The sequence below is a fragment of the Antechinus flavipes genome, chromosome 2 (genome assembly GCF_016432865.1).
Source record: "Antechinus flavipes isolate AdamAnt ecotype Samford, QLD, Australia chromosome 2, AdamAnt_v2, whole genome shotgun sequence".
In the NCBI taxonomy this organism is placed as follows: domain Eukaryota; kingdom Metazoa; phylum Chordata; class Mammalia; order Dasyuromorphia; family Dasyuridae; genus Antechinus; species Antechinus flavipes.
This window is the reverse complement of record NC_067399.1, coordinates 361358805-361386076: the sequence shown is the minus strand read 5'-3', so window position 1 is coordinate 361386076 and position 27272 is coordinate 361358805. Positions and strand designations below refer to the sequence as shown.

The 27272-nt window shown below is 33.4% G+C and overlaps 1 protein-coding gene across 1 annotated transcript in view; it reads left to right on the top strand.

Moving 5' to 3' along the window:
- The first annotated feature begins 222 nt into the window (after window positions 1-222).
- The window catches only part of CATSPER3 (cation channel sperm associated 3), an 81687-nt gene continuing 54637 nt past the window's right edge, over window positions 223-27272 (top strand). Inside the window, exons 1-3 of the mRNA XM_051978163.1 lie at window positions 223-436; window positions 4751-4904; window positions 13093-13332. Coding sequence (XP_051834123.1) covers window positions 330-436; window positions 4751-4904; window positions 13093-13332 — 501 coding nt within the window. The 5' untranslated portion in view covers window positions 223-329. The remainder of the gene's footprint in view (window positions 437-4750; window positions 4905-13092; window positions 13333-27272) is intronic.

Genomic DNA, 27272 nt, shown 5'->3' with positions numbered 1-27272 from the left:
GTACTTTTCCAAATTTGATATTCAGTAATTAAAATTTTCACATTGTGATGACATTCTTATCACACTATTTCATACCTTCACTGAAATGCATTCTTGAAAAGCTTATATTTTGAGGAGACAAAGCATGCATGTGCAAGGCAGAGGAGAATGATTCTAAAAGAGTACACGTTTGAGAGAATATGAGTCAGACATATTAGAATATCTTGGAAATTATCTCATAAAGAGAAGATTCCCATCCTGAACATTCCTTTGCTATTCTTCTGGATCACACTGGCTCCTTAGAGAAGTCCCAAAGTCTACTGTTGAAATTAGGAAGTTGGAAAGTTGATATGGATCGTTTACCTGTGTTTTTCTCCCGTGAGCATGTCAAAGAGATTTCTAGTTCAATTTTAAATCTGAGTTCTGCTGGGATTTGGTCAAAAATTGTAAATTTCAGGTATTTTCTATGCCTCTACCATTCATATTTTAAGAAATGTATTTGTTCAAATTGATTTGAAATCACTTCTTGCTTGACTAGTGACTAGTGAAATTTGATTTACTTTTGCTGACTCTGTTTTGATGTTTAACAGATTAAAATGTGTGATTTCCAAACCTGGTCACTATGTGTCTGTGTGAGAGTTAACGTGAAATTATATTCCTAGGCTAAATATGTCATAACAAAGCTTGATTCAGTTTAAAATCCAGTCACATTTTTTAAACATATAGTCAAAAAAACTAAATAATCGACTTTGTCTTGTCAAGTTAACAAGTTAAAAGTTTATTTTTGGAGAAGATGCAACAGACTATGATAAACAGATTTCATCTCAGCTTAGGTTAAAATTAAAGCCAAGCATATATCTTACTAGGGGATTTAAAAAATTGATGCCTTTGGTTTTTACAGCACTCTCATTCCTATCCCTTCCTATTTCCTTATCCAGTGAGCATTCTTTTGTAACAAACATGAAAGATTAATATAATAAAGATCAATAAAACCAATTGACATAATGACCACATCCCATAGAGCCTTCATTCTTCAAAAAAGAGCACTTTTCCTCAAATCTCTGGAGCCAGACTTGTGCATTATAATTGCACTGTATTTTAATTTATTTGATTGTTCTTTCTCTTTATATTGTTATAATTCTGCATATCATTTTGTTGGTTCTGCTTGTGAAGTTATGTAGATTGAAATAAATCTTCCTATATTTCTTTGGATTGTTCATGGTACAGTAACATTCTATTATATACATGTTCTGCAGTTTGTTCAGACATTCCCCAATCAGTGGGCACTGGTTCTATTTCAGGTTATTTGCTATCACAAAAAGTACAGTTATAATTACTTCGATATATATGGGATCTTTATTTCTGTATTTTACCTCCTTGGATCAAAGGAGAGAGTGTGTATTTAGCACTAGGATCCTGTGTCAAAAGGTATGGACTTTTACTTTTTTAAAAATATAATTTTAGATTATTTTTGGAATATTTATTATTCTTTTTTAGCATTAAAAAGTATATGAGTTCCAAATTCTTTCCTTCACTCTTTTGCCTCTCCCTGACACACTGGGAAGGAAAATAGTATATCAGTTATATATACAACACATTTTAATATACACTATATTGGATCAAAGAGCAAGAAAAATAAAGTAAGAAAAGTAGATTTTCATTCAGAGTTTATATGTTTTTTCTCTGAAGGTGAATGGAATTTTTCATTATGAATCCTTTTGAATTTTCTTGTATCGTATTATTCAGAGCAGGTAAATTTTTCACAGTTGATCGTCATTACTATATTTCTTACTGTATATAATGATCTCCTAGTTCTGCTCACTTTATGATGTTCATATACATCTTCCTATATTTTTTCTGAAACCATCTCCCTCATAATTTCTAAAAGCACATCACAACATATGCCACAATTTATTTGGCCACCAATTTCCCAATTGGTGGACATCACCATAATTTTTAATTCTTGGCTAACCACAAAAAAGTTATATTTTTATGTATATTGGTCCTTTTCATTTTTTCTTTTTTTTTTTTTTTGTGGGGAGGATACAGATATAGTGATATTACTGGATCAAATAGTGTGTACATATTGTCTTTTAGGCATACTTTCAAATTGTTTTCTAGAATGGTTGGAGCATTTCATTATTCCAATAATAGCTCATTAGCATCTTTATTTTCCCTCATCGCTTCTATATTTTGTCATTTTTGTTGGTTAGAGGTGGTACTTTTGGGTTATTTTAATTTGCATTTCTCCAATCAATAGTAATTTAGATAATTTTGTCCTATGATTACAGATAGCCTTGATATATTCTTCTGAAGACTTTATATCCCTTGACAATTTGTCAATTGGGGAATGGCTTTTATTTTGATAAATTTGATTCAGTCCTCTATTTTTGAGAAAAGAGGGCTTTATTAGAAAAACTTGCTGTAAAAATGCTTTGATATCACTTCATCATTTATAACCTTATATCAAAAGGTGGTTTCCCTGCTTATTCCTTTTAATTAGGTCTACTTTTGCTTTTGCTTTGTATGAGATCATGATTGCTATATCAGCTTTTTTTTTTTTTTTCAGCTGAAGCATTATAGGTTCTGACACATCTTCTTATTTTAACTTTCTGTGTGTCTTTCTGTTTCAAGTATGTCTCTTGTAAACAACATTTTGTTGGATTCTGGTTTCTTATCCATTCTGCTATCCACTTCTGTTTTATAGGTGAACTCATTCCATTTACATTCACATTTATCATGAATAATTGTATCTTTTTCTCCATACTATTTTCTTCCATTTATCTTTCTGTCTCTTTTTATCCTACTCAAATTACTTTCAGTTTCAGTTGGTCCAATGCATTTATATTTTACCAGATAGTCAGTATGCCTATCTTTCTTTGGCCCCTCTTCATTGACTTTATCCAGATTTTATCATCTTTGCTAATTTGCTGGGATGAGGAGAAATTAAATTGTTTTACTTTTTGTTTATAGCAATCTTCCATATGATTAATAGTTTACATTTCTTTTGAGAAATATTTGTTCATATCCTTTGATCACTTATTTTTTGGGGAATGGCTCTTGGTTAAGTACTTTGGTTAATTCCCTGAATATCTTGTTCATCAGACTTTATCAGAGATATTTTATACAAGCATATTTCCCTGACAGTTTCCTTTATCCTACCTGCATTAATTTTTGTTTTTGCAAAAGCTTATTGATTTCATTTAATAAAAATATCTATTCTTTATCTTTTGTGATCTTTTTTGTCCCTTATTTGGTTAAGAAATCTTGTCTTATGAATATTTGTGTAAGTTATTTTCATTTCTATGTTTATTTAGTGAAGTTCAGTATTCATCTGAATATAATGAGAAGATAAAACTCATTGAAAAAAACTGTGATGTTGGGAAAAGTTGAAGGCAAAAGGAGAATGGGACAGCAGAGGATGAGATGGATAGGTAGTGCAATGAATATAAACTTGGATAAACTTCATAAGATAGTCAAAGACAGAAGGACCTACATTGAAAGAGTTGGATATGTCTGAACAACAACAATCTATTTGAAACTTTTTATGATATGCCGCCATAAGTTGCTTGTCTACACCTATTTTTTGCTAAATTACTTTCTAGTTTTCATTCAGTCTTTTCCCAAGTAGATCATGTTTTCAAAATTATTGAACTTAATGAAGTGGATTAGTTTTTGCTTATTTAGTCTATTCCACTAATCTACTTTTCTGTTTTTAATCTATATCAAATAATTTTCATTTTTACTATTGCTTTGTTATATAAATTAAAATCTATAATTGCTTTTTATCCTTCATTTTAACTTTTAAAAATGATTTCTTTTGTGATATGAGATAATTTGTTCCTCTAAATGAATTAAAAAATCATTTTGTCTAACTTTATAAAATGTTTCTGTGGTAGTTTGATATAATTAAATTTGTAAATAAATTTAGTTAGTCTTACTATTTTTACTTTATTGTCTTGGGCCAAACATAAACAATGATTATGTCTCCAATAATTTATTATTTCTTTGAAAAGTTTTTAACAATCATTTTTATATAAATCTGTAAATCTTGAATGTATCTTGGTAAATTGATTCCTAATTATTTTCTGCATTTTTAATTTATTTTGAATGGGATCTCTTAATTTTTTACTTCAGAATTTTGTAATGCTATATGGAAATATTGATGACTTTTATGAGTTTGTTTTTCATCTTTCTACTGTACTAGACATTTTTGTTTTAGCTTTTTTTTTCCTTGCTGATTTGGGGAATTTTCTGATAAACAAGTTTTGGGAGAGAAAGCTCAAAAGAACTTTGAAGAGAGAGTTTTATCATTTTATTGGTTCATATTGAAACCTGTTTCCTCTTTGCCAATGTTTGTGCCTTTAATTTATTTTTCTGTATTATATTGCTAGTGTTTCTAAAACTATCAAATAAGGTTGAGCATAATTGGCACTCTTGCTTTATCAGTGCACATATTGAGAAAGCTTCTAGTGTTTCTTTAATGCTTTTGGACTTATATGCTTTTTGTCATATTAAAATAAATTTTAGAAAGCTTTTTAAGAGAACTGATTTCTTTTTCCCCGAAAGTCTCAAAAAAATCACTAATAATATCCTTATAATTGGGGTCTAATCATAATCATTAGCATTTGGCCCTATTGATATTTCAAAGTTAGTGTTATTCAATATATACATGGAAAAAAGACTATATTTCATGTAAAATTGTTAGCATAGCATTGGACTACAAATCATCACAAGTAAAATGCATTTTGTTTTGTGCAACTTTTGACAGGAGGAAAGATACTGAGTTTTGTGAATATGTGAAGAGATTTATAGAAGGTCAATTTTTTTCATTACTTATGATTAGTACCATCTCATCAAATGCCCTGTGTATGGTTTTGGAGACCTATTATGAAATTAAAAAGAACATGTTCTTAATGTTTGAGGTAAGAAAATTATTTTTTTAAAAATTTTCAAATACTTTATTCCATGGGAAATTGATAAAGTTAGACTCAAAAGGCCCCAAATATGAGACCAGCTCTTCATGTAACTTCAGTATTTAAAAAGATCTATAGTTTTTTTGGTGTAGATACTCCTTTTATTTATACATGTAAAACCTTCAATGCCTTTGTAGAGAGCATCATAAGTTTCTGTAGCTAAAACAATTCTTGCTAATAATGCATGAATCTCTTAATATTCAGCTGATTGATCCTCACATGAATTCAAGACTTTTCCAATTTGTTGGAGTCTTCCAGAACTAATTTTTTTTTTATTTTTAAAAATAAATATTACTGGTCTGCTCTTTAAAAGACAAGAGAAATCTCCATAAGGTATCAAATCAAAACTTTACTGGATAATTTTCACTTCTGGTAGAAGATAATGAGCTATCTTCCTAGCATTAAACTATTTCACCATCTGAAAAGATATGATTTAATATATCACTTTATAGCATTCTTTAAAAATTATTTACATATTTGTTCCCAACAAATTATCATATAGAATAGACAATCAAAATAACAAATCATACTTAAGTTTTCTAAGTGAATTTCATATTATTCTTTTAATACCAAATCAGTACAATGGATTTGAATGTCCTTTCCAATAATGCAGATCTCAACTCATCTATGCCTAGCCTGTGCTCCCTTTGTCTGTGTCTTCTCGTAAATTCACTATAGAAGATTCACCTAAGTGTTGAGATCTTCTTTATGCTATCCATGTCATAAGGATCTCATTTGAGCATACAAACTTACAGTTATCCCTTACTCTCATCATATGGTCCAACTTTTAAAAAAAATTAATTTTTAATTTCTGAAATAAAACAAACATTTCTATAACATAGTACAATAAAAAATAATTGCACATGAAACTGTAAATCATAACTCGCTATTCCTTTTAAATATATAATAAAGTTATCATGTAAATTTCCCCTTTCCCCTCAGTGATAGCTACTATTAGACACAAATAGATTTATGTATGTGTGTGTGTATATTTATATGCATACATATATATACTATACATAATAAGTATATATATATATATATGTGTGTGTGTGTTTGTGTAAAATTATTCTATATATACTTTTATTTATCAGTTCTTTCTCTGGATACAGATAGCATCTTTATGTCCTTTATAGTTAATTTTGGCAACCCAACTTTTTCAGTAATAAATCTTCTTGATGACATGCTTTATATCCTTTTCATAATAGAAGTAAAGAATTCTAACTTTACTCCTCTCACCAGAGAGGAGGAGAACTGTTCACAGGAAGCTAAGGGAACAGAATTATTATACTCTCCCCTCAAATCACTCCCTACTTCTTTGTGTTTGAATATCACTGTGTATCAGACACTGTGTTAAACTCTGGAGATACAAACATAACATTGAAATATTCCTTTTCTTCATGAGTTTACATTCTATAATAAACAACAAATGGGATAATGAAATAAAATACTTGTGTTTTAAATGAAGCTAGGGATTTTTGAAAGTTCTTAAGTAGAGGTATGATACAAACAGACTTGTATTATAGGAATATTACTTTGGCAGTGGTGTGGATGATCAATTAGGGCAGATACCAGAGTTGGGGAGAACATTTAAAGGTTATTGTAATAGTCTAGTTGAGCAATGATGACAGTCTGAACCAGAATGGTGTGAAAGAAAAAGAGAGAACAAAATTGACAGATGGTTGAAAGAGACAATCAATAAGTTTTAGAAACTGATTGAATCTGAATAGTTGTAAGGAAGAATGAAAAATTGAAGATGACTAAGGTTGGGAATCTGAATGATTATGGAAATAGGGAAGTTAGAGGAATGGGTTTAAGGAGAAAAGGGGATGAGTTCCTTTTTGGACAAGTTCAGTTTGAGATATCTATGAGACATAAGTTTGACAATATTCAGTGGTAGTTAAAACCTGGGATTCAAGAGGGAGATAAAAGCTCGATGTGAGTGTGTGCACTGGAGGGAGTTGCTTAGGATGGCTTCAATCATTTGGGTCCTTCAACTCATTTGATGTAATCACTGAAATTAAAGAGCAGAAACCAGAGAACAGGTGTATAAGGTTCAAATGAAACGTAAAGGAGAATTTTCATTCTTGGTTAATCCTTTATAAAGCATCAAGAAATTTTTAATCAAATTTGGTGGATTAACTTCCTATTGGATGTGCAGTAATTTATGATGCTCCAAGTGGCTTTTGGAGAAATAGTTGATTCAGGAGAATTTTGTGGATCACAAGCCTTTGCAACAGAGGAAACAATCATATATAGAGGAAGATTCCAATTTTTGAGAAACAATTATTCTTTGTCTTCCCTCTTTTACTTCTACTAGAACCAATTCCATCAATAGGAAATATTGTATTCAATGAAGATTAGAAAAAAAAAGCAGTCAGTAGAGGCAACTTTTAAGTATTACTACTGATAACAGAGAAGCTATATATTGCAGAAAGAATTAGCCCTAGACTTTGGAAATCTGGGTACACAAAGTAGCCTAAATCACAAGTTGTTGTTCTCTATGAATGCAAGTTGGGGTTTAATTTCAAGAAGAGCTGTTTTAACTAGAATTGACAGTCATCTGCATAAAGATAGTAATTGAATCTATAAGAGCTGATGTGAGTGAACATACAGAAAGAAGATGGCCCAGGACAGAATTCCAAAGTGTATCTCTATTTAGGGAGTTGGACATGGATAATGATCTAGCAAATGAGACAGATGGAGTAACAAGAAAGATTGGAGAAGTAGAGAGCAGTGATGAAAATCTAGGTCAGAGAGAATGGTCGGAGGGAATAATTATCAGGTCAACAATGTCAATATCATAGAGAAACTAAGTGTTAATGAATTAGTAATCCTTAAGTGTCTTCTATGTGAAAAGTTATGCCAGAGGCTGAGAAAACAGAAAAATGAATCTTTGCTCTCAAGGTCAAGGGAGAGAAATAACACACATGTATAAAATAAATTAGTGGAACGGGGGAGCAGTTACAATCAGAAAAGGCTTTATCTTCATGTAGGAGGTGGTACTCAGGCTGAGATTGGTAGAAGAAAAAGGCATTCTAAAAAGCAGAGGTGAGGAAGGACAGTTAGATAAATATCAAACATTATAAAAATGCTCTCAAGATGGAAGGTGTGCCATGTTTGAAGAGCAGCAAGGAAGTCAGTTTGTCCAGAGAACAACATAAGAGAAGAAGAATAATGTATAATAAGATTAGAAAGGTAAAGCAGAGCCAAGCTGTAAAGAGTTTTACAGATCAAACAGAGGAGTTCATATTTGATTCTGGATATAAATACAGAGCAACACGAGTTTATTGAACAGGGGAATAACATGTTCAGATCCACAATGAAAACATAGAGACTTGAAATGGGAGACCATTTAAGAGGCTATTTTGTCCAAGTGAGAGGTTTGAGCTAGTGGCAGCCATGGGAGTAGAAAGAAGGGGATATGTGTTATTGTCGACAAAACTAACAAGATTTGGCAACAAGGTAGATTATAGAGTAAAATCTTTGAGTAAGAAGCCAAAGCCATAGATAATATAGAGATTTTTAATCTGATGATGAAGGATCCTTCATTACCTTGTTCAACAGAAATAGCAAGAGGGCTAGGTTTAGAGGGAAAGATATGATTTTATTTTGGATATGTTATATTTGAGATGCATAATGAAGATCAACTAAGTAAGGAGAAAAATTAAAAGAGATCAGTGTCACAAAAACCCAGAGAAGAAAGAGTATAAGAAGAGGATGGCCAACACTATAAAAATGCTGCAGAAAGATTAAGAAGAATGAGGATTACATAGCAAAATTGAGTATATTTCTTTAGGGGAAAATATGAAATAGAAGATTTTCAAATATTTGTAATGAAAAGATCAGAGCTGAATAGAAAATATGATTTTCAAATACAGGACTCAGGAGAAGTATAAGGAGGTAATTAGGAAAGTGATATGAGATTTCATGGGAAGATAATACTTGTAATTCATTAGAACTTTTCCATTGTTATGGCACTTAAAAGGAGTATATATAGACAGAAGGCCCAGCTGTGAGTTGAATATGAAGGAATCATATCTAAAAAATGAAATTAAGGGTGGAGAGAGGAATGTACTGGGAAGAAGGGAAAGGGAGAAGTGGAATGATGTAAATTATTTGCCATAAAAAGAGACAAGAAAAAGCTTTTACAGGGGAAAAAGATGGGGAAAAGGGGAAAAAGAGAGTGAGTGAGTGACTCAAAAAGAGAATAACATACACATTCAGTATGAGTATAGAAATCTAGCTTACCTTGCTGGAAAGTAGGAGAGGAATGTGATTATGGGAATCAGGGAGGGTAATAAAAGAAAGAGCATATTCGGGGAGAAAGTAGTCAGTAGCAAAATACTTTTGAGGAGAGTCAGGGCAAAAGGAGAGAGAGAAAATAGAATATAAGGGGCAGGAAATACGTTAGCAACAGTAACTGTAAAAAGAGTAAAGAGAAAGTTTCTCTGAAAAGGCCTTATTTCTCAAACATAGAGGGAACTGAGTCAAATTTATAAAAAAAAAAAAAACAAGAACTATGCCCTAAATGATAAATGATCAAAAATAAGATCTGTGTCAAAGGATTATAAATTCACTCACATCCTAGCAACATTCCTAATAAGCATGAATCCCCAAAGAGATTTCTTAAAAATGAAGAGTACCTATATGTACAAAAGTATTTATAGTAGTACTCTTCTCAGGGAAAAAAATTGGAAATTGAAGGGATGCCTTACTTGGGGGAATGGCTGAATAGATTGTGGTATATGATTATGATGGAATACTATTGTTCTATGGGAAATTATGAGCAGGATATTCTCAGAAAAACCTGAAAGTCTTCCATGAACTCAAGTAAAGTGAAATGTATGATGTACAAAGTAACAGCAAAGTTTTGGGATGATCACCTGTAAATTGTAAGTGTACTTTCTAGAGCTCCCAAATTGGGATGCCAAAATATACTGTCTGGACTAGCTGTCTGGATGATCTTGGGACCAGCCTTGGTCTTAGTAAAGGAGTGATGAAGGCAGAAAACTCATGAGGATGGTCAAAGATGGAGTCCTTATTTCAAGTCCTCTCAGCCCTTAAATCCCCTTGGTATGATTACATCATTTTAGCACACTTATGTGCCAGCTAGAGAATTATTATATCATCATATCACACTGAGCAAGTGCTATTGATATGTAAATGCCTCTCTTTATTGTAAAACAAGTAGAACATAGGTGGTCACGCCCTCCTTGATTTCTCAGGAAGGGTGAGAGAACCAAAAGGAAGTGGGGAGCCAAACCAGACATTGTCAGCAAGTTCCCGCTTGGATGAAGGGTCTTATACCTTACCCAGAGTACCCCCACTATTAGTGCCCTCTACAGTAAATGACTTTGCTATTCTCATCAGTACAATGAGCCATGGCTATTCTGAAGAATTTATGATGAAGAAGAGAAAGTGCACTCCTCCTTCTCTATTTTCCTCCCCCTCTCCTTCCCTCCCTTCCTCTTCTTTCTCCTCCCCTCCCCTTCCTTAGTTCATGGGATAAGATCCTAGAGGAGAAGACCTTGATAGGATGTAATCCAGAGTACAAGTAGAGGAGTTGACCTTAGCAAGAAGAGGGATAAACTCTTCTCTTAATCTTTGAACAAAGTAGGACAATAGGGATGATATGGGTGATATTAAGACTATTTTTGGTATTATAGTGGAGAAAAGGTGAAGTTTTCTTCATAATGCATAATTCAAGGCATAATGACATAAGTCTTTGCTGAGAGTGGAGAAGGGAAATAAAGGTAACTTGAAGAAAGCTTTTGAAATAGATGTTGTAGAGAGTGTGACAGTTAATTAGGGAAAAGTAAAAGAAGCATCTTGAAACAGTGAGAACTATTTGAAAGCACATATTTATAGTTGCCCCAGTCAATATGGTAGTGTGACTTCCTCCAACATTTATTAGCACATAAGTAGGAGGAGAGAAGGCAAATGCTTTGGTTAATTGTAGGTTGGAATTAAAAAAAATGAGTAGTTTAGGATAAGGGGCCAAAAGGGCAGAGGACAGCACAAAGTTGAGCTGGGTAATTATAGGAAGAAAAGTGAGACCAGAGTAGGAATAATGGGCTAGGAAAGCAGGAGGGTTAGAGTGATCCAAGGTCATTATGACATTGGAAAATAGGTTCAGGAAGAATGAGACAGAGAGATGGAAGGATAGGAGATTTGAGAACGGAATTTCAGAATTTTAGATTTTTTTCTTTTAGTAGACTTTAATTTTTTCCCATTTAATAGTCTTTTATTTTTTCCCTCAATTACAAATATAGTTTTTAACATTTACTTTTATAAGATTTTGAGTTCCAATTTTTGTCTTCTCTCTTTTCTCCCCGCTTCCCAAAATGGCAAGCAATCTGATATAAGTATATATGTACAATCATATTAAATATATTTACACATTAATTAATATAAGGTATACATATACAATCATATTAAATATATTTTCACATTAATGTTGTGAAAGAAGAATCAGAACAAATGGGAAAAACCATGAGAAAAAAAAAACAATAAAAAAGTGAAAATAATATGCTTCAATTTGCAGTCAAACTCCATAATTTTTTCTCTGAACATAGGTAACATTTTGCCACCATGAGTCAGATCATTGTATTGCTGAGAAGGGCTAAGTCTATTGAAGTTGATCATAGCAGGATGTTGTTCTTACTATATACAATGTTTTCCTGGTTCTCCTCACTTCACTCAATATCAGTTCATGTAAATCTTTCCAGGTTTTTCTGAAATCTGCCTGCTCATCATTTCTTATAGCACAAAAGTATTCGATTACATTCATATACCGCAATTTGTTCAGCCATTCCCAAATTGCCATCTTCTCAATTTCCAATTTTTTGCCATCACAAAAAGGTGTTATAAACATTTTTATTATAAAATACTGTCTAAGGTATTGCTTTTTTCCCCCTTTGCTGAGGCAATTGGGGTTAAGTGACTTGCCCAGGGTTCCATAGCGTTAAGTGACTGAGGCCAGATTTGAACTCAGGTCCTCCTGACTTCAGGGCTGGTGAATAAATAAATTTTTAAATAGTTATGTTATGTTTAACAGTTTGTTGCTGACATGTCTACTTTGCTGAGAAAAATAATTCTGACACTGAATCAAAATTTTGAGAGAGTTATTACTTATTTTTGACTGTGATAAGATATAGTATAATAGAAATATGTGGATACTAGAATTGTTTTATGATTATGGGATAAATGCAATTTATATGACTCTAGGCAGAAGATGAGAATTTGGTTACTAATCATTAACCCAAGATGGAGTTATTTAAAGAGGGAATTAGAGTTGGAACCCAGAAAGATAAAATGAGAAAGAAAGAAGAGGAACAGTTTTGCTGAACTTGAAATTGGAAGTGACAGAAACTACAGTTACATTGAAGGAGAAAGTTCAGTGGAAGCAAAGAATCAGAGAAGTCATCCAGCAGATCACTTAATTTCACCAAGATGTCAAGTGTCCCATACTCTTGGTCAAGTACAGTGTGTATCAACTCTCCTTAACAATCAAAGAAGCTTTCCTGATTTATAGGGATACTTCCTGAGGCAGAAACTCTCCCCCTTCACCCCCCACCAGTCTACAGTTTCAAAATTCTGACTTTTGCCAGGTACTTGGGTTTTCCTCATTCATGTTGTGCTTTGACAGATTCCTGTATATGTCTACTCTTCCTATCGATCTTATGAATGTATTGGTTGGAGAGTGTAATTTAGGTCTTTGTAACTTAGATTGTAATGTAATTATGCTTCCTCTACTTTCTTTAAATATATGAATATTTATGATGTTGGTATTTTACCTTATTGTCAAGCAAAGAGTTATGATTAAGATCTAAATTATCATTATGGTGAGTGGTAGGTTTTATGTAAATATAAATAAACAGGGTAATATATTTTCTTACAACCGGTTTATTCCTAGGATCTTGAGAGAATTTTGGTAGAATTATCTGATAATGGTTCTTTGAGAGTTCTAAACTAGCCAGAGTCAGAGCAGATTGGAGTGAGTGAGCCAGTCCAGAAAGTGAGAAAAGTATAGTGTGGGATAATTATCCAGTGTACCCTTTACACTACATTTAAAAAAAAATTATCTGTTCCTCTTGGCTATTGGAAATCCAAACTATTTTGTTTTCTCTTTCAGGTAGTAGAAGTCCTATTTACGTCCATTTATTGGTTTGAGTTCTACGTCAAATTGTATGTGGACCCTATTGGATACTGGAAGAATGGATACAATTTGTTGAATGTTGTCATTCTCATCATCATTTCTGTTCCTTTCTACATGTGGAAACTGTATGGAAGGCACTACCAATATCTAAATATAGGAGAAGGCATCCAGTCTCTTCGAATTCTCAAACTAATTCCCTACAGCCGAGGAATAAGGGTAAAAGGGGTTGATTGAATACATAACCCTATACAGACCCTGGGAAATGCCTATTCTTACATTTGCGTCCCAAACTGTTTCCTTCCCTCCTTCCCAATCACACACTATTAGGCCAACATTTGACATGGATATAAATGTGAAACTACATAATACATACTTCTATACATTAATTTTTTTTCTTCTGGAGGTAGATAACATTATCCTTGATAGATCCTTTGTAGTTGATTTGAATTTTCATAGAACTCAGAATAGCTTTTTACTCTTTGAATAATTTTGCCATTTGTATATATAAAGTTCTCTTGCTTCTGCCCATTTAACTCCTCTTCATTATTTCATGAAAGTTGCTTATCTAAAATCAAGATGTTCACCATTCCTTATAGCACAGTAGTATTCCATCACAATCATATACACCAGTTTATTCAGCCATTCCTCAACTAATGAACATCCCCTAAATTTTCAGTTCTTTGCCACTACAGCGTTGCTATAAATATTTTATAAACAAATAGATTCTTTGTCTTTTCCCCTGATTACCTTGGGAAGTAGACCTAATAACCAAAGGATATACACAGTTTTAAAATTCTTTGAGCATAATTCCAGTTTTTTTTTTTTTTTACCAGTCTGATGAATATTTTTTCACATGACTGTTGATTGCTTGCATTTCCTCCTTTTGAAACTGGCTATTCATAAACTTTTGACTATGTGAATGGGGAAGTCTATTTAACTATTACTGTTCTTCTCAACCCTGTCCCAATCCATTTATCTAACTTACTTGTATATTATTCTTTTTCTTAAATTTTTCAATACAACCAAACTGGCTTTCTTTCTCTTCCTCATACATTTTTTTTTTTTTTTTTTTTGTCCTATCTTCATGCTTTGGCACTTTCTTTCATGCCTGGAATGCTCCTTCTCACTTCTATCTCATTCAATCCCTCTGGTCCATCAAGATGAAATTTGAACACCACCTTCTATGGGCAATCTTTCCTAATCTTCTCAAATTATTTTACCTCGAATTACTTTGTTTTTATTTGCATTTATTCGCTTTATATTTATTCTGTATATATTTGTAAACATCCTTGATTTTCCTTAGAATTTGAGCTCCTTGCAAGTAGAAATTGTTTAATTTATATTTATGTTTTCAAGGCCTAGTGTAAATACGTAGTGAGTGTTTACTGAATGCTTGTTAATTGTTTAATGGCCTTGATTACCACTGAAAAGTAGGGCATGCAAGTTAAGAATCACTCATCCCTATTCCTAGACTCTTAAGCTCTTAAACTTGCTGTAACAACTGGATTATTGCCAATTTGTTTTTTCAAGTAGTTCTATCACATTCCATTCAACAAATATTTAAGTGGTCTTTATGCAAAGTACTTTCCTTAGTGCCAGAGGTGATACAAAGTTTCACTAAGACTTGGGGTTTTCCTTCAAAGAACTTATAGTGTAGTAATGCTATCTTTCCATGAAAACTTCTTCATTGCCTTGAATTCTACCAGGGTAAACATAAAACTATACTTATACTTGCTAAAATATACTGAAATATAGTTCAGAAATATGTCGAACCTTAGTGCTTAATATGGATTTGGTTAACCTTGTCTCCTAATGTATTGAGTGTTTTTTGTTCTACATTTGTTGTTTGTGTGACCATTACATTAGAAGATCACAGAGATTCTTTTGAGGGTTTGACTATTACCAAATGCAAGGTCAGGGTGTTTTCATGTTAGAAGTAGAGAAAGGAAAGGCATTTAAATTTTTTTACTTTGAATAATGATTATTGGGAACTTGCTAACATTAGTTTGAGAGCTTTGGGTTGTTTAAAATTAAAAGTTTTCTTCTCCCCTCTTCTTCCCAGTATCATCCCAATATCCCTACTAAAAAATGGTAATCTAATAATAATAGCTTACATTTCTGTAGCAACTTTATGGGGATATTATTACCATTTTTAGGCGAGGAAACTGAGACTCATAGAAATGCAATGGTCACATGAGGAAGAAGTGGCAGAACCAGGAGTCATGCACAAATCATACAATTTCAGAGTTGGATGAGAGCTCAGAGGTTTTTCAGTCTTGTGTATTGGATTATGGGAGATAGACAAGAATGATATTTTAGAGATTTTCTACCTTTTAATTTTACAAATGAGAAATCATGGATGCTAGAACTTCAATGGACTTTTTAGAGAAGTGGATTGTTTGTATCTAGAAAAAGCTGAAAAGATGATGGTAGGTTATTGAAATATATCTCTATCAGAAATGTAGTATGAGGCTAGGCCATGATAATAGTAGTTATTATACACTTAAAAAATTTTAAACTTAAATACCAAAAAAAGAGAACATTACTATATACATAGCAGAACACAAAATCAGGATTCTATGTGAATTCATGAATCTATTTGATGCCACTTAGTTAAAAAAATGTATATGATAAATTCTATATGCTACTTCTAAAACTGTCCTGCTTGTCTAAGTTTTCCTTTCAATATTCTCCTTCTTCTTTAAACTTTTAGTTTAAACAACCCAAAGCTCTCAAGCATTTCAGAAATGTTTCAGTGGCCTCTTTTTTCCTCTTTTTCCTCCATGACTTCTTTCCCAATAATAAAGAGGAAAAAAGAGAAAAAAAAAAAAAACAACTTATAAAGCATAATCAAGCAAAAGGAATCCACATAGTGGATGAATGAAAAAATATATCTACACCTTATATCTATCAATTTTCTTCAAGGAGGTAAGATAATACTGAAATTAATAATATAATGGCCAGTTTTATATAATGTTTTAATATTTGCAAAGTGCTTTCCATATCTCATTTGATATGTTTCATCACAGGCTCTCTGAGACATGGTTGGTCATTGCATTAATCAGAGTTTCACTTTTTCTTATATGATGGAGCTGATGTGGTGAATTAGAGGTAGCAACTCAGCTGAATGCTCTCAACATTCCCTTCCAAAACCTTTAAAATAAAGTCTAAAATCAAATTTTGAGGGGACAGAACCAACAAAAAATCAACATGAGCTATTTTTCTAGCCTAAGACAATTCAGGCAGTTGGCAGGAGAACTTTGTGACACCAGGATTGTTATAGTCCTAGAGCAGAGCAGCAACACCAGTTGTGGGCCCTGGAGGTGGTCCTGATAGCAGTAGCAGTAGCAGCTTTTGTAAGTTCTCAGCAAGGGGGTCAGACAACTCTTCAGAAAGCTTTTGGGATAAGAACTATTAGACAAAAATTGCTGGGAAAATTGGAATTAGTCTTTGGGTTTGTCTAACACTAGAGTATTAAAATTATTGACTGTTTTGTCCTTTGAACCTAATCTGTTCCACTGATCAACTAATCTATTTCTTAGCCAATACAAATGGTTTTGGTAATTGCTGTTTTATAATATAATTTTAGATCTGGTACAGCTAGGCCACCTTTATTTGATTTTTTTCATTAATTCCCTTGAAATTCTTGACCTTTTGTTTTTCCATATGAACTTTGTTGTTATTTTTGAGAGTCTGATTGGTATATTGCTAAATAAATAGATCAGTTTAGGAAATATTGTCATCTTTATTATATTTGCTCACCCTATCCAAGAGCATTTAATATTTTTCCAATTGGTTAGATCAGACTTAATTTGTGTGAAAGTGTTTTGTAATTTTGCTCATAAAGTTTCTGATTTTCCCTTGGCAGATAGATTCCTAAGTATTTTATATTATCAGTAGTTACTTTAAATGGAATTCCTCTTTGTAACTCTGACTGTTGGATTTTGTTGGTGATATATAAGAATGCTGATGACTTATGTGGGTTTATTTTGTATCTTGCAACTTTGCTAAAGTTGTGGATTATTTCTAAAAACTTTTTGTAGAATCTCTGGGGTTCTCTAAGTATACCATTATATCATCAGCAAAGAGTGATAATTTGATTTCCTCATTACTTACTCTAATTTCTTTAATCTCTTTCTCAATTCTTATTGCAACAGCTAGCATTTCTAATACAATATTGAATAGTAATGGTGATAATGGGCAACTTGTTTCACTCCTGATCTTATGGGGAATGGTTGCAGTTTGTCCCCATTACATATGATGCTTCCTGCTGGTTTTAAATAGATGCTACTGATTATTTTAAGGAAAAGCCCATTTATTCCTATACTCTCAAGTATCCATAGGAATGGATGTTGGATTTTATCAAATGCTTTTTCTGCATCTATTGAGATGATTATATGCTTTTTGTTGATTTGGTTATTAATATGGCCAATTTCCTAATATTGAACCAGCCCTGCATTCCTGGTATAAATCTACTTGATCATAGTGTATTATCCTGGGGATGATTTTCTGTAGTCTTTTTGCTAATATCTTATTTAAGATTTTAGCATCAATATTCATTAGGGAGATTGGTCTATACTTTTCTTTCTCTGTTTTCAACCTACCTGGTTTAGATATCAGTACCATGTCTGTGTCGTAAAAGGAATTTGGTAGGACTCCTTCAATCCCTATTTTATCAAATAATTTATATAGCATTGGGGCCAATTGTTCTTTAAATGTTTGGTAGGATTCACATATAAATCCATATGGTCCTAGGAATTTTTTCTTAGGGAGCTGATTAATAGCTTGTTCTATTTCTTTTTCTGAAATGAGACTATTCAAGCAATTTACTTCCTCCTCTGTTAATCTGGGAAGCCTATATTTTTGGAGGTAGTCATCCATTTCACTTAGGTTATCAAATTTATTGGCATAAAGTTGGGCAAAGTAACTCATTATTTCTCTAACTTCCTCTTCTTTGGTGAAAAGTTCTCCTTTTTCATTTTTAAGACTACTAATTTGATTTTCCTTTCTCCTTTTTCTAATCAGATTTACCAAAGGTTTATCAATTTTATTGGTTTTTTCATAAAATCAACTCATAGTTTTATTTATTAATTCAATAGTTTTTTTTACTTTCAATATTATTAACTTCTCCTTTTAATTTTAGAATTTCAAATTTAGTATTTGATTGGGGGGTTTTAATTTGCTCTTTCTCTAGCTTTTTATAAGTTGCAAGCCCAATTCATTGATCTTCTCTTTCTCTATTTTATTCAAGTAAGCCTTTAAGGCTGCATCCCACAAATTTTGGTATGATGTCTCATCGTTGTCATTATCTTGAGTGAAATTATTAATTGTGTCTATAATTTGCTGTTTCACCCAATCATTCTTTAAGATGAGATTATTTAGTTTCCATTTATTTTTTGGTCTATTTACCCCTAACTTTTTGTTGAATGTAGTTTTTATTGCATTGTGATCTGAAAAGAAAGCATTTACTGTTTCTGCCTTCCTACATTTAATTTTGAGGTCTTTATGTCCTAATATGTGGTCAATTTTTTTGTATAGGTTCCATGGACTGCTGAGAAGAAAGTATATTCCTTTCTGTCTCCATTAAGTTTTCTCCAAAGATCTATCATACCTAATTTTTCTAATATTCTATTTACCTCTTTAATTTCTTTCTTATTTGTTTTGTGGTTTGATTTATCTAATTCTGAGAGTGCAAGGTTGAGATCTCCCACTATAATGGTTTTGCTGGCTATTTCTTCTTGCAACTCTCTTAACTTCTCCTTTAGGAAGTTAGATGCTATACCACTTGGTGCATATATGTTTAGTATTGATATTGCTTCATTGTCTATGCTACCCTTTAGCAAGATATAGTTTCCTTCCTTATCTCTTTTAATTAGATCAATTTTTGCTTTTGCTTGATCTGAGATAAGGATGGCTACCCCTGCTTTTTTTACTTCACCTGAAGCATAATAGATTCTGCTCCAGCCTTTTATCTTTCCTCTGTATGTATCTTCCTGCTTTAAATGTATTTCCTGTAAACAACATATTGTAGAGTTCTGACTTTTGATCCAGTCTGCTATCCGCCTCCGCTTAATGGGAGAGTTCATCCCATTTACATTTACGGTTAAAATGACTAATTCTGTATTTCCTGCCATCTTATTATCCCCAGATTATGCTTTTCTTTTACTTGCCCCCCCTAACCCTCTTTCCCAGTTTTGAACTTATGTGCCCCACTTGCATCACGCCGCTCATCCTCTTTAGGATCCCTACTTCCCTCCTTTGAGTCTCTTCCCCTTTCTTGTACCATTCCCTTATTACTCTTTTCCTTTTCCCTTTTCCTCTCCCCCTTTTTAATGAAGTGAGAGAAGATTTTCTATAAAACAAGTATGTCAATTATTTTCTCTTTGTAAATTTTGATGAGAGTAAGATTCACACAATGTTCCTCCCCCTCTCTAAATTCCTTTGGATGTGATAAGTTTCCTTTGCCTCTTCATGGGATGTAGTTTCTCTCTTTTTATTCTCCCTTTTCCCCTTTTCTGACATTATCCCTTTTCCATTTCTACTTCCCTTTTTTATGTTATATCAGTAAAATCAAATTATACATGTAGTCTTTTTGTATATCCACAACAGAAATACAATTCTCAAGAGTTCCTTTTACATTTTCTGCTTCTCTTGAGTCCTATGGTTGGAGATCAAATTTTTTGTTTAGTTCTGGTTTTTTTCCGTAGAAACAAATGGAATTCATCTGTTTCATTAAATTACCATCTCCTTCCTTGGAAGAAAATGCTCAGCTTAGCTGGGTATTTTATTCTTGGCTGCATTCCAAGTTCTTTTGCCTTTTGGAATATCAGATTCCAGGCCCTTCCATTCTTTAATGTGGAGGCAGCCAGATCTTGGGTGATCCTTATTGTGGCACCTTGGTATTTGAATTGTTTTTTTCCTGGCTGCTTGTAATATTTTTTCTTTAATCTGATAGTTCTGAATTTTGGCGACAATATTCCTTGGAGTTTTTATTTCAGGGTTTTTTTCAGAAGGTGTTTGATGAATTCTTTCAATGCCTATTTTCCCTTCTGATTCTGTTACCACTGGACAATTCTCTTTGATGATTTCCTGTAAAATAGTATCTAGGCTCTTTTTTTCATCATAATTTTCAGAAAGTCCAATAATCCTCAGATTATCTCTCCTAGATCTATTTTCTAGGTCTGTCATTTTTCCAAGTAGATATTTCATGGTTTTTTTCCAATTGTTCAGTTCTGATTTTTAATGAGTTATTTTCTTCATTAGCTTTTTTTTTTTTACTTCTTTTTATATATGTGTCCAATTGAGTTTTTAAATGAGTTGTTTTGCTCTATGGAATTTTTTCCATTTCACTAATTTTTTTTTAGTGAATTATTTTCTTTTTCTAATTCACAAATCCTACTTTCTAGTGAATTCTTTATCTTTTCCAATTCACAAATTTTACTTTCCTGAATTTTTTTACTTTTTCTAATTCACAAATTCTATTTCCCTGCACTTCCTGGGAATTTTTTACCTTTTCAAATTCATATTTCAAAGTTTCTCTTTCCTTTCCCCAGTTTTCTTCTAACTCTCTTTTGAGACTTTTAATGGTCTCTTCTAGGAGAGTGTTATGGAAAGGGGGACAGGTAACATTGCTCTTTGGGGTATTGTCTGGAGACTGTTTGCTATTAGTCTCCTTGAGGTTTCAAACCTTTTCTTTTTCTATATAGAAGCTATCTATAATCCTTTTGATTTTTTTACTCATTTTTTAAAGCCTTTAGGGTCTACCTTCAGGGTAAGGGGGTTACCAGCTTTCTCTGCAAAGCAGGGAAAGATGTAAACAGGCTTCAGGCAGCGAGATATGGGAGTGCTCTGGGCAAAAGTTCCCCCTCCCCCAACAGGAAGTGATTCAACATGGCCAAGCTATGGAAGTGCCCAGAGGAGAACCCTACTGTGTGGTTTAGCGACTGCCCTAAGGCTAGAGACTAAGCAGTGAAAGTGTTACTACTTGAGGCCAAAGCCCCCTGTGGGGCTGTGGGTATCAGCAACTGGACCAGTGAATAGCCCCACTCAGATGGGAAGTGTCTCTGCCCCAAAGCAAATCATCTTGTGAAAGTTCTTGCCCCAGGCCGAGCCTCCCACTGTGCAGATTAAAGGTTGCCCCGGGCTGTGCCCCACTGCTGCGCAGGTTCATAACTGCCCCAAGGAAAAGCCCCATACTGCGGATGGAGGCTACAAGGTCTGGCTTTTTTTTTTTTTTTTTTTTTAGAGTGGCTTTGATTTCTCTGCTGTTTTACTGTTTTGTAGAGCAATCAGTCTATGCCAGTGTCATCTCTGTAATTTTCTAACCACAGAGACCACTCCCACCTGTTCTGCACAATATGCTAGCCTCTAGTTCTCTCCCTGCTTGCACTGTCTTCTCCCAGCCCCCTCAGGACAAACCTTTTCTAATGAAGTTCCAGATTATCTTCTGCTGGTGAGTTGTTGCATTTCTAGTCTTGGTGGGTTTTACTAGTCAATCGCTATTTTTGAGGCTGAATTTAACGTTGGTCATGAGAGTTTAGAAAGTTGAGTGTGTCTTCTCTGCCATCTTGGCTTCTCCTCCCTCCCCTCCCCCTCCACTTTCAATGGACAACATGTTCTGTTTATAAACAATCCTAAATCACAGTTTTAGCATTGAAAGGAGCACTGATGGTTGGTCACAAGGAAGCAGAGATCTAGTTACAGTTCCAAAGTCAAGAGGAGTACTAAGAATTGGGACTGCAGGGAAGCAGAGACTTTTCTGGGCAAAGACCAGAGCACAGACCATACTTCTACCTGAATCATATTATCCTGAAAACACCAAAAACTTGCAAACACCCAGAACTAACTCTGAAAACAGCAGCATGAAAATTTCTGAAGCTTGGGATAGTGCCTTCCTACTTCCAGGAGAGCAGAGTCCAGAATTCAAAATCAAGAAATAGGGTGGAAAAATGAGCAAGCAATAAAAAGAATTTGATCACAAAAAGCTACTATGATGTCAGGGAAAACCAACATAAAAACTCAGAAGAAGACAACAGTGTGAAAACTACAACCACAGGCTCAAAGAAAAATACTAAATGGGCCTAGTTCCAACAAGAATTCCTGGAAGAATTAAAATTAAGAGAGTGGTAGAGGAAAAACTGAGAAAAGGAATGAATATGAAGCAAAAAAAAAAACACCCAACAAAAAAGAGAATTAATAGTTTGATGAAAGAGATGAAAAAATTTCCTTTAGAAAAGAATTCCTTAAAAAACAGAATTGGTCAAAATGAAAAAAAAATATATCTCAATGAAGAAAATAATTCCTACAAAATAAGAATTAGGCAAGTGAAAGCTAATAACTCTTATTTAAAAGTCCATTAAAAAAAGTCAAAAGAATGAAAAAATAGAAGAAAATATGAAAACGCTCTCAGAAAAACAGCTAACTTGGGAAATAGGTCAAGGATAAAGAATTTAAGAATTATTGCACTACTTGAAATCTATTACCAAAGAAAGAGCCTAGACATCATCTTCTATGAAATTATCAAGGAAAATTGCCCCAATATCTTAGCTCTAGGTGATAAAATAGAAATGGAAAGAATCCATCAATATCCTCCTGAAAGAGGCTCCAAAATGAAAATTCCCAGGAATCAAATTTCACAACTCCCAGGTTAAAAAGAAAATACTTTAAGCAGTGAGAAACAATTCAAATATTGTGTAATCAGGAAAACACAAGATTTAGTTAATAGCTATTTTAAAAGATATTAAATATCTTAATAAATAATAATAATAATAAAATATTCTAAAGGGCAAAGAAATTAGGATTACAACTAAGAATAACTTGCCCAGAAAAACTGATTACAATCTTTTAAGGGGAAAAATAGAAGACTTTAAAACATTCCTTATGAAAAGACCAGATATGAACAGAAAATTTGACATTCAAATAAATGTCTCAAGAGAAGCATTAAAAAAGTAAATATGAAAGAGTAATCATAAGGGACTTAATAGAGTTAAATGTTTACATTCTTTATATAGGAAGATGATAACAGCTGAGAATACTATTTTTATTAGGCAATTAAAAGGAGTTTAGAGATAGAGAGCATGATTGTGAGTCATTGTGGTTGAAATGACCTCCAAAAACAAATGAAGAGGTGAACGAAAGAGGGTTGCACTAGGAAAAGGAGAAGAGGGGGAGAATGAGGAAAATTTTCTTGCATTAAAAAAAGGTGTACATGTAAGATCTTTTGCAATGGAGGAAAAAATGGGGGAAGTGGATAATACTTGAACCTCATTCTCATCAGAATTTGTTCAAAGAGGGACAAGAACACACCCACACCCACACTCACACACTTAGTTGTGTATAAAAATATAACTTTATCCAATGTAGTGGGAAGGCCTAAGAGAAAAGAAGGGAGATAATAGGAGAGAGGGCAGATTGGGGGAGGCAGTGATTAGAGACAGAATAGACTTTTCAGGAGGGACTGGATAAAAAAAGAGAAAAATGAGATGGAGGGAAATACACAGTAATCATAGCTGTGAATGTAAATGGCATGAACTCACCCATAAAGTATAAGCATATTGAAGAATAAATTAGTGTTAAAGGGCAGGTCAATTCTCTGAGAGTCTCCACAGCTGTGAATCATAGCATCTGAAAGAGTTGCAAGGCAGCCTTTGCTGACACAGGTTTTGTGGACTGGGAATGAGATAAACTGGAGGCAGAGGGAAGAGGAAAGAGGTCAGACAATGCAATGGCCTCTCAGAGAGATCAGAGAACAGCAACTGCTTCTCAGTCTCTTGTATTATCCTCTCACAAGAGTAGATCCATTCTGGATTGGATCTCCAGCAGCCATTGTCAGGTGACTTCCATGTATTCCAACAGCTCTCTCATATATTTCAACAAATTAGGAACCAGAATTCACCAAGTTATTTCTGGGAGACAAGTTATTTCTGGGAGACACACTTGAGGCAAAGAATTTACATAAAGGGCCGGAGCACAATCTAATATGTTTCAACTAATATAAGGGAAGCAGGGGTAGCAATAAAGGTCTCAGACAAAGCAGGAGAAAAAGTAACTACTTGAAAGAGATAATCATAAAAACTACATTTTGCTAAAAGGTACCATAGACAATAAGTAATATAAACAGTTTATAGTAAGTTTCTCTGATAAAGACTTTATTTCTCAAATATATACTGAGTATAGAACTGAGTCAAATTTATAAAAATAGGAGCCATTGCCCAATTGATAAATGGTAAAAGAATATGAATAGGCAGTTTTCAGAAGAAGAAATCCAAGGTATTTATAAAAACTAAAGGTATATATACGAAAATATTCTAAATCACTGTTGACTAATGGAAAGGCAAATTAAAACATCTCTGATATACTATCTCACACTTAGCATAAATGCTAAATGCTGGAGGGGAGGAGAGAAGTGTATTAATGAATTGTTGGTGAACTGGTCTGGTCATTCTGGAGAACAATTTGGAACTATGCCCAAAGGGCTAAAAAGCTGTTCATTCCCTTTGAACCAGCAATACCACTATTAGGACTGAATGCCAAAGAGATCAAAGAAAAAAGAAAAGGACTTATATGTACAAAAAAATTAGAGAAGCTCTTTTTGTGGTGGTAGGGAATTGGAAATTGAAGGGATGCTCATCAGTTGGGAAATGGTTGAATATATATCTCTTGGTTCTGCTCACTTCACTCTGCATCAATTCATATTATGTAGGATTCTCAGCAAGCATCACTTATTTCTTATAGCTCAACAATATTCCATTTAATTCATATAATTTGTTCATCCTTTCTTCAATCATTAAGAGGCAATCTAAGATCTTCTCTTAAATTCTAGTTTTCTTTTCTCTCCTTCCCCCCTTTTTCATCCCTCCTTTAAGACCAGGAAGGGTCTTTTTTTTTCCTGATTGTTTTCTTCCTGATATTCCTTTCCATCTTAATCCCTTTCCCCAAACTCACTTGTTTTTCTCTTGAATATGATGTATTTCTATTAAAAAATCTTTTATTTTTTGCAATGTTCAATTTTCCTATGTCCATTTCAATTAAGAAGGTGGTTCATCTAGCCCTTAGCCTTCTTATCCCCCTTTCACTCATATGTGTGCCCTTTGTTCTTTTTACATGTATTCCTCCTTTTACCCTCTTTTCTCTTTCTTTGTTAAAATCCTTAAAACAGAGCCAATTTACTCCCAATTCCTTTGATTTTCTTATTTAACTTATTCAATACACTTTGAAGTCAGTCAGTCAACTAATTGATATTTACTAAGTGATTACTATGTGCCAGGCACTGTGCTACCCATTGGGGATTCAAAAAGGGCAATCCTCCAAATCAATGAACCCAGTCTCCCAAACAAAAAAAGCCAATCCCTATTTTATAGAGTTAACAATCTGATGGGAAGGACAGAATGCAAACAATTATGTACAAATAAGATATATGCAGAGTAAATTGGCAGTAATCTCGGAGTGAGGCACTACATTTAAGGATAACTGGGAATGGTATTTTTCACAAGGTAGGTCTTTAGCTGAGACCGAAGGAAACTAGGAAACAGATACAATTGAAGCCTGTGGAAACAATTGAAGTTAAGAGATGGAGAGTTATTTTTGAGGAATAAAAAGGGGACTGGGTCAGAAAGTACATGGTAGAGGTAAAATGTAAGAATAATGGGAAGATAGGAAGAAGCTAATTATGAAGGATTTTATATTTGATCATGGAGGTAGTAGGAAGCCACTGGAGTTAATTGAGTAGGGGGTGTGATATGGATAGGATAACCTATCCTTTAGGAAGATCAGTTTGATAGTTGAGAGGAGGATGGTCAGCAGTGGGTGTAAACTTGAGCCAAGGAGACCAACCAAAGCTATTACAATTAGTCTAAGCAGGAGATGATAACCTGCACCAAGGTAATTGCAGTGGCAAAGGAAATAAGAGACATATAAGAGATGTTACAAAAGTAATAAACACAGAACTTAACAACTGATTAAATACAAAAGCTGAGAGAGAATGAGCAATTGAGGATGACACTTAGATTTGGCCCCTGAAAGGATCGTGCTATTGTGGATAAGAAAAATTAGAAAAGAAAAAAGGGAAAGGGATAATGAGTTCAACTTTAGGTATGTAGAAAGTTTTTATTGTTGAATTATCACATTTTATTTTGTTCAGTCCTTTCAATTATTACTTTCCCCTCCCTTTGTTCATTTTCTTAAAAAATCAATTTTGTTTAGTTTTTCAGTTCCAAATTCTCTTTACCTTCTTTCATCCTTTCCTCACCCATTGAGAAAACAAGAAAAATAAAACCTATTATAAATATATGTAGTTATATAAAGCAAATTTCTGCATCAATTATGTTCCAAAAAAAGGTCTATAATTTCTCTCTTTGTAGGTGGAGGTAACATATTTTATCTTGAGTCCTTTAGGTTTTGGTGGGTTTTTATATTGATCAGAGTTACTAGATCTTTCAAAATTGATTATTTTTACAATATTGTATCTGTAAAATTTGTTCTCTTGGCTTAACTTTGCAGCACACTTGTTTTTTTTTTTTAAATAACTTTTTATTGACAGAACCCATGCCAGGGTAATTTTTTACAACATTATCCCTTGCACTCATTTCTATTCTGATTTTTCCCCTCCCTCCCTCCACCCCCTCCCCCAGATGGCAAGCAGTCCTTTACATGTTAAATAGGTTACAGTATATCCTAGATACAATATATGTGTGCAGAACCGAACAGTTCTCTTGTTGCACAGGGAGAATTGGATTCAGAAGGTATAAATAACCCAGGAAGAAAAACAAAAATGCAAGCAGCTTATATTAATTTCCCAGTGTTCTTTCTTTGGGTGTAGCTGCTTCTGTCCATCCTTGATCAATTGAAACTGAATTAGCTCTCTTTATTGAAGAGATCTACTTCCATCAGAATACATCCTCAAACAGTATCATTGTTGAGGTACATAATGATCTCCTGGTTCTGCTCATTTCACTTAGCATCAGTTCATGTAAGTCTCGCCAGTCCTCTCTGTATTCATCCTGCTGGTCATTTCTTACAGAACAATAATATTCCATAACATTCATATACCACAATTTACTCAACCATTCTCCAATTGATGGGCATCCATTCATTTTCCAGCTTCTAGCCACTACAAACAGGGCTGCTACAAACATTTTGGCACATACAGGTCCCTTTCC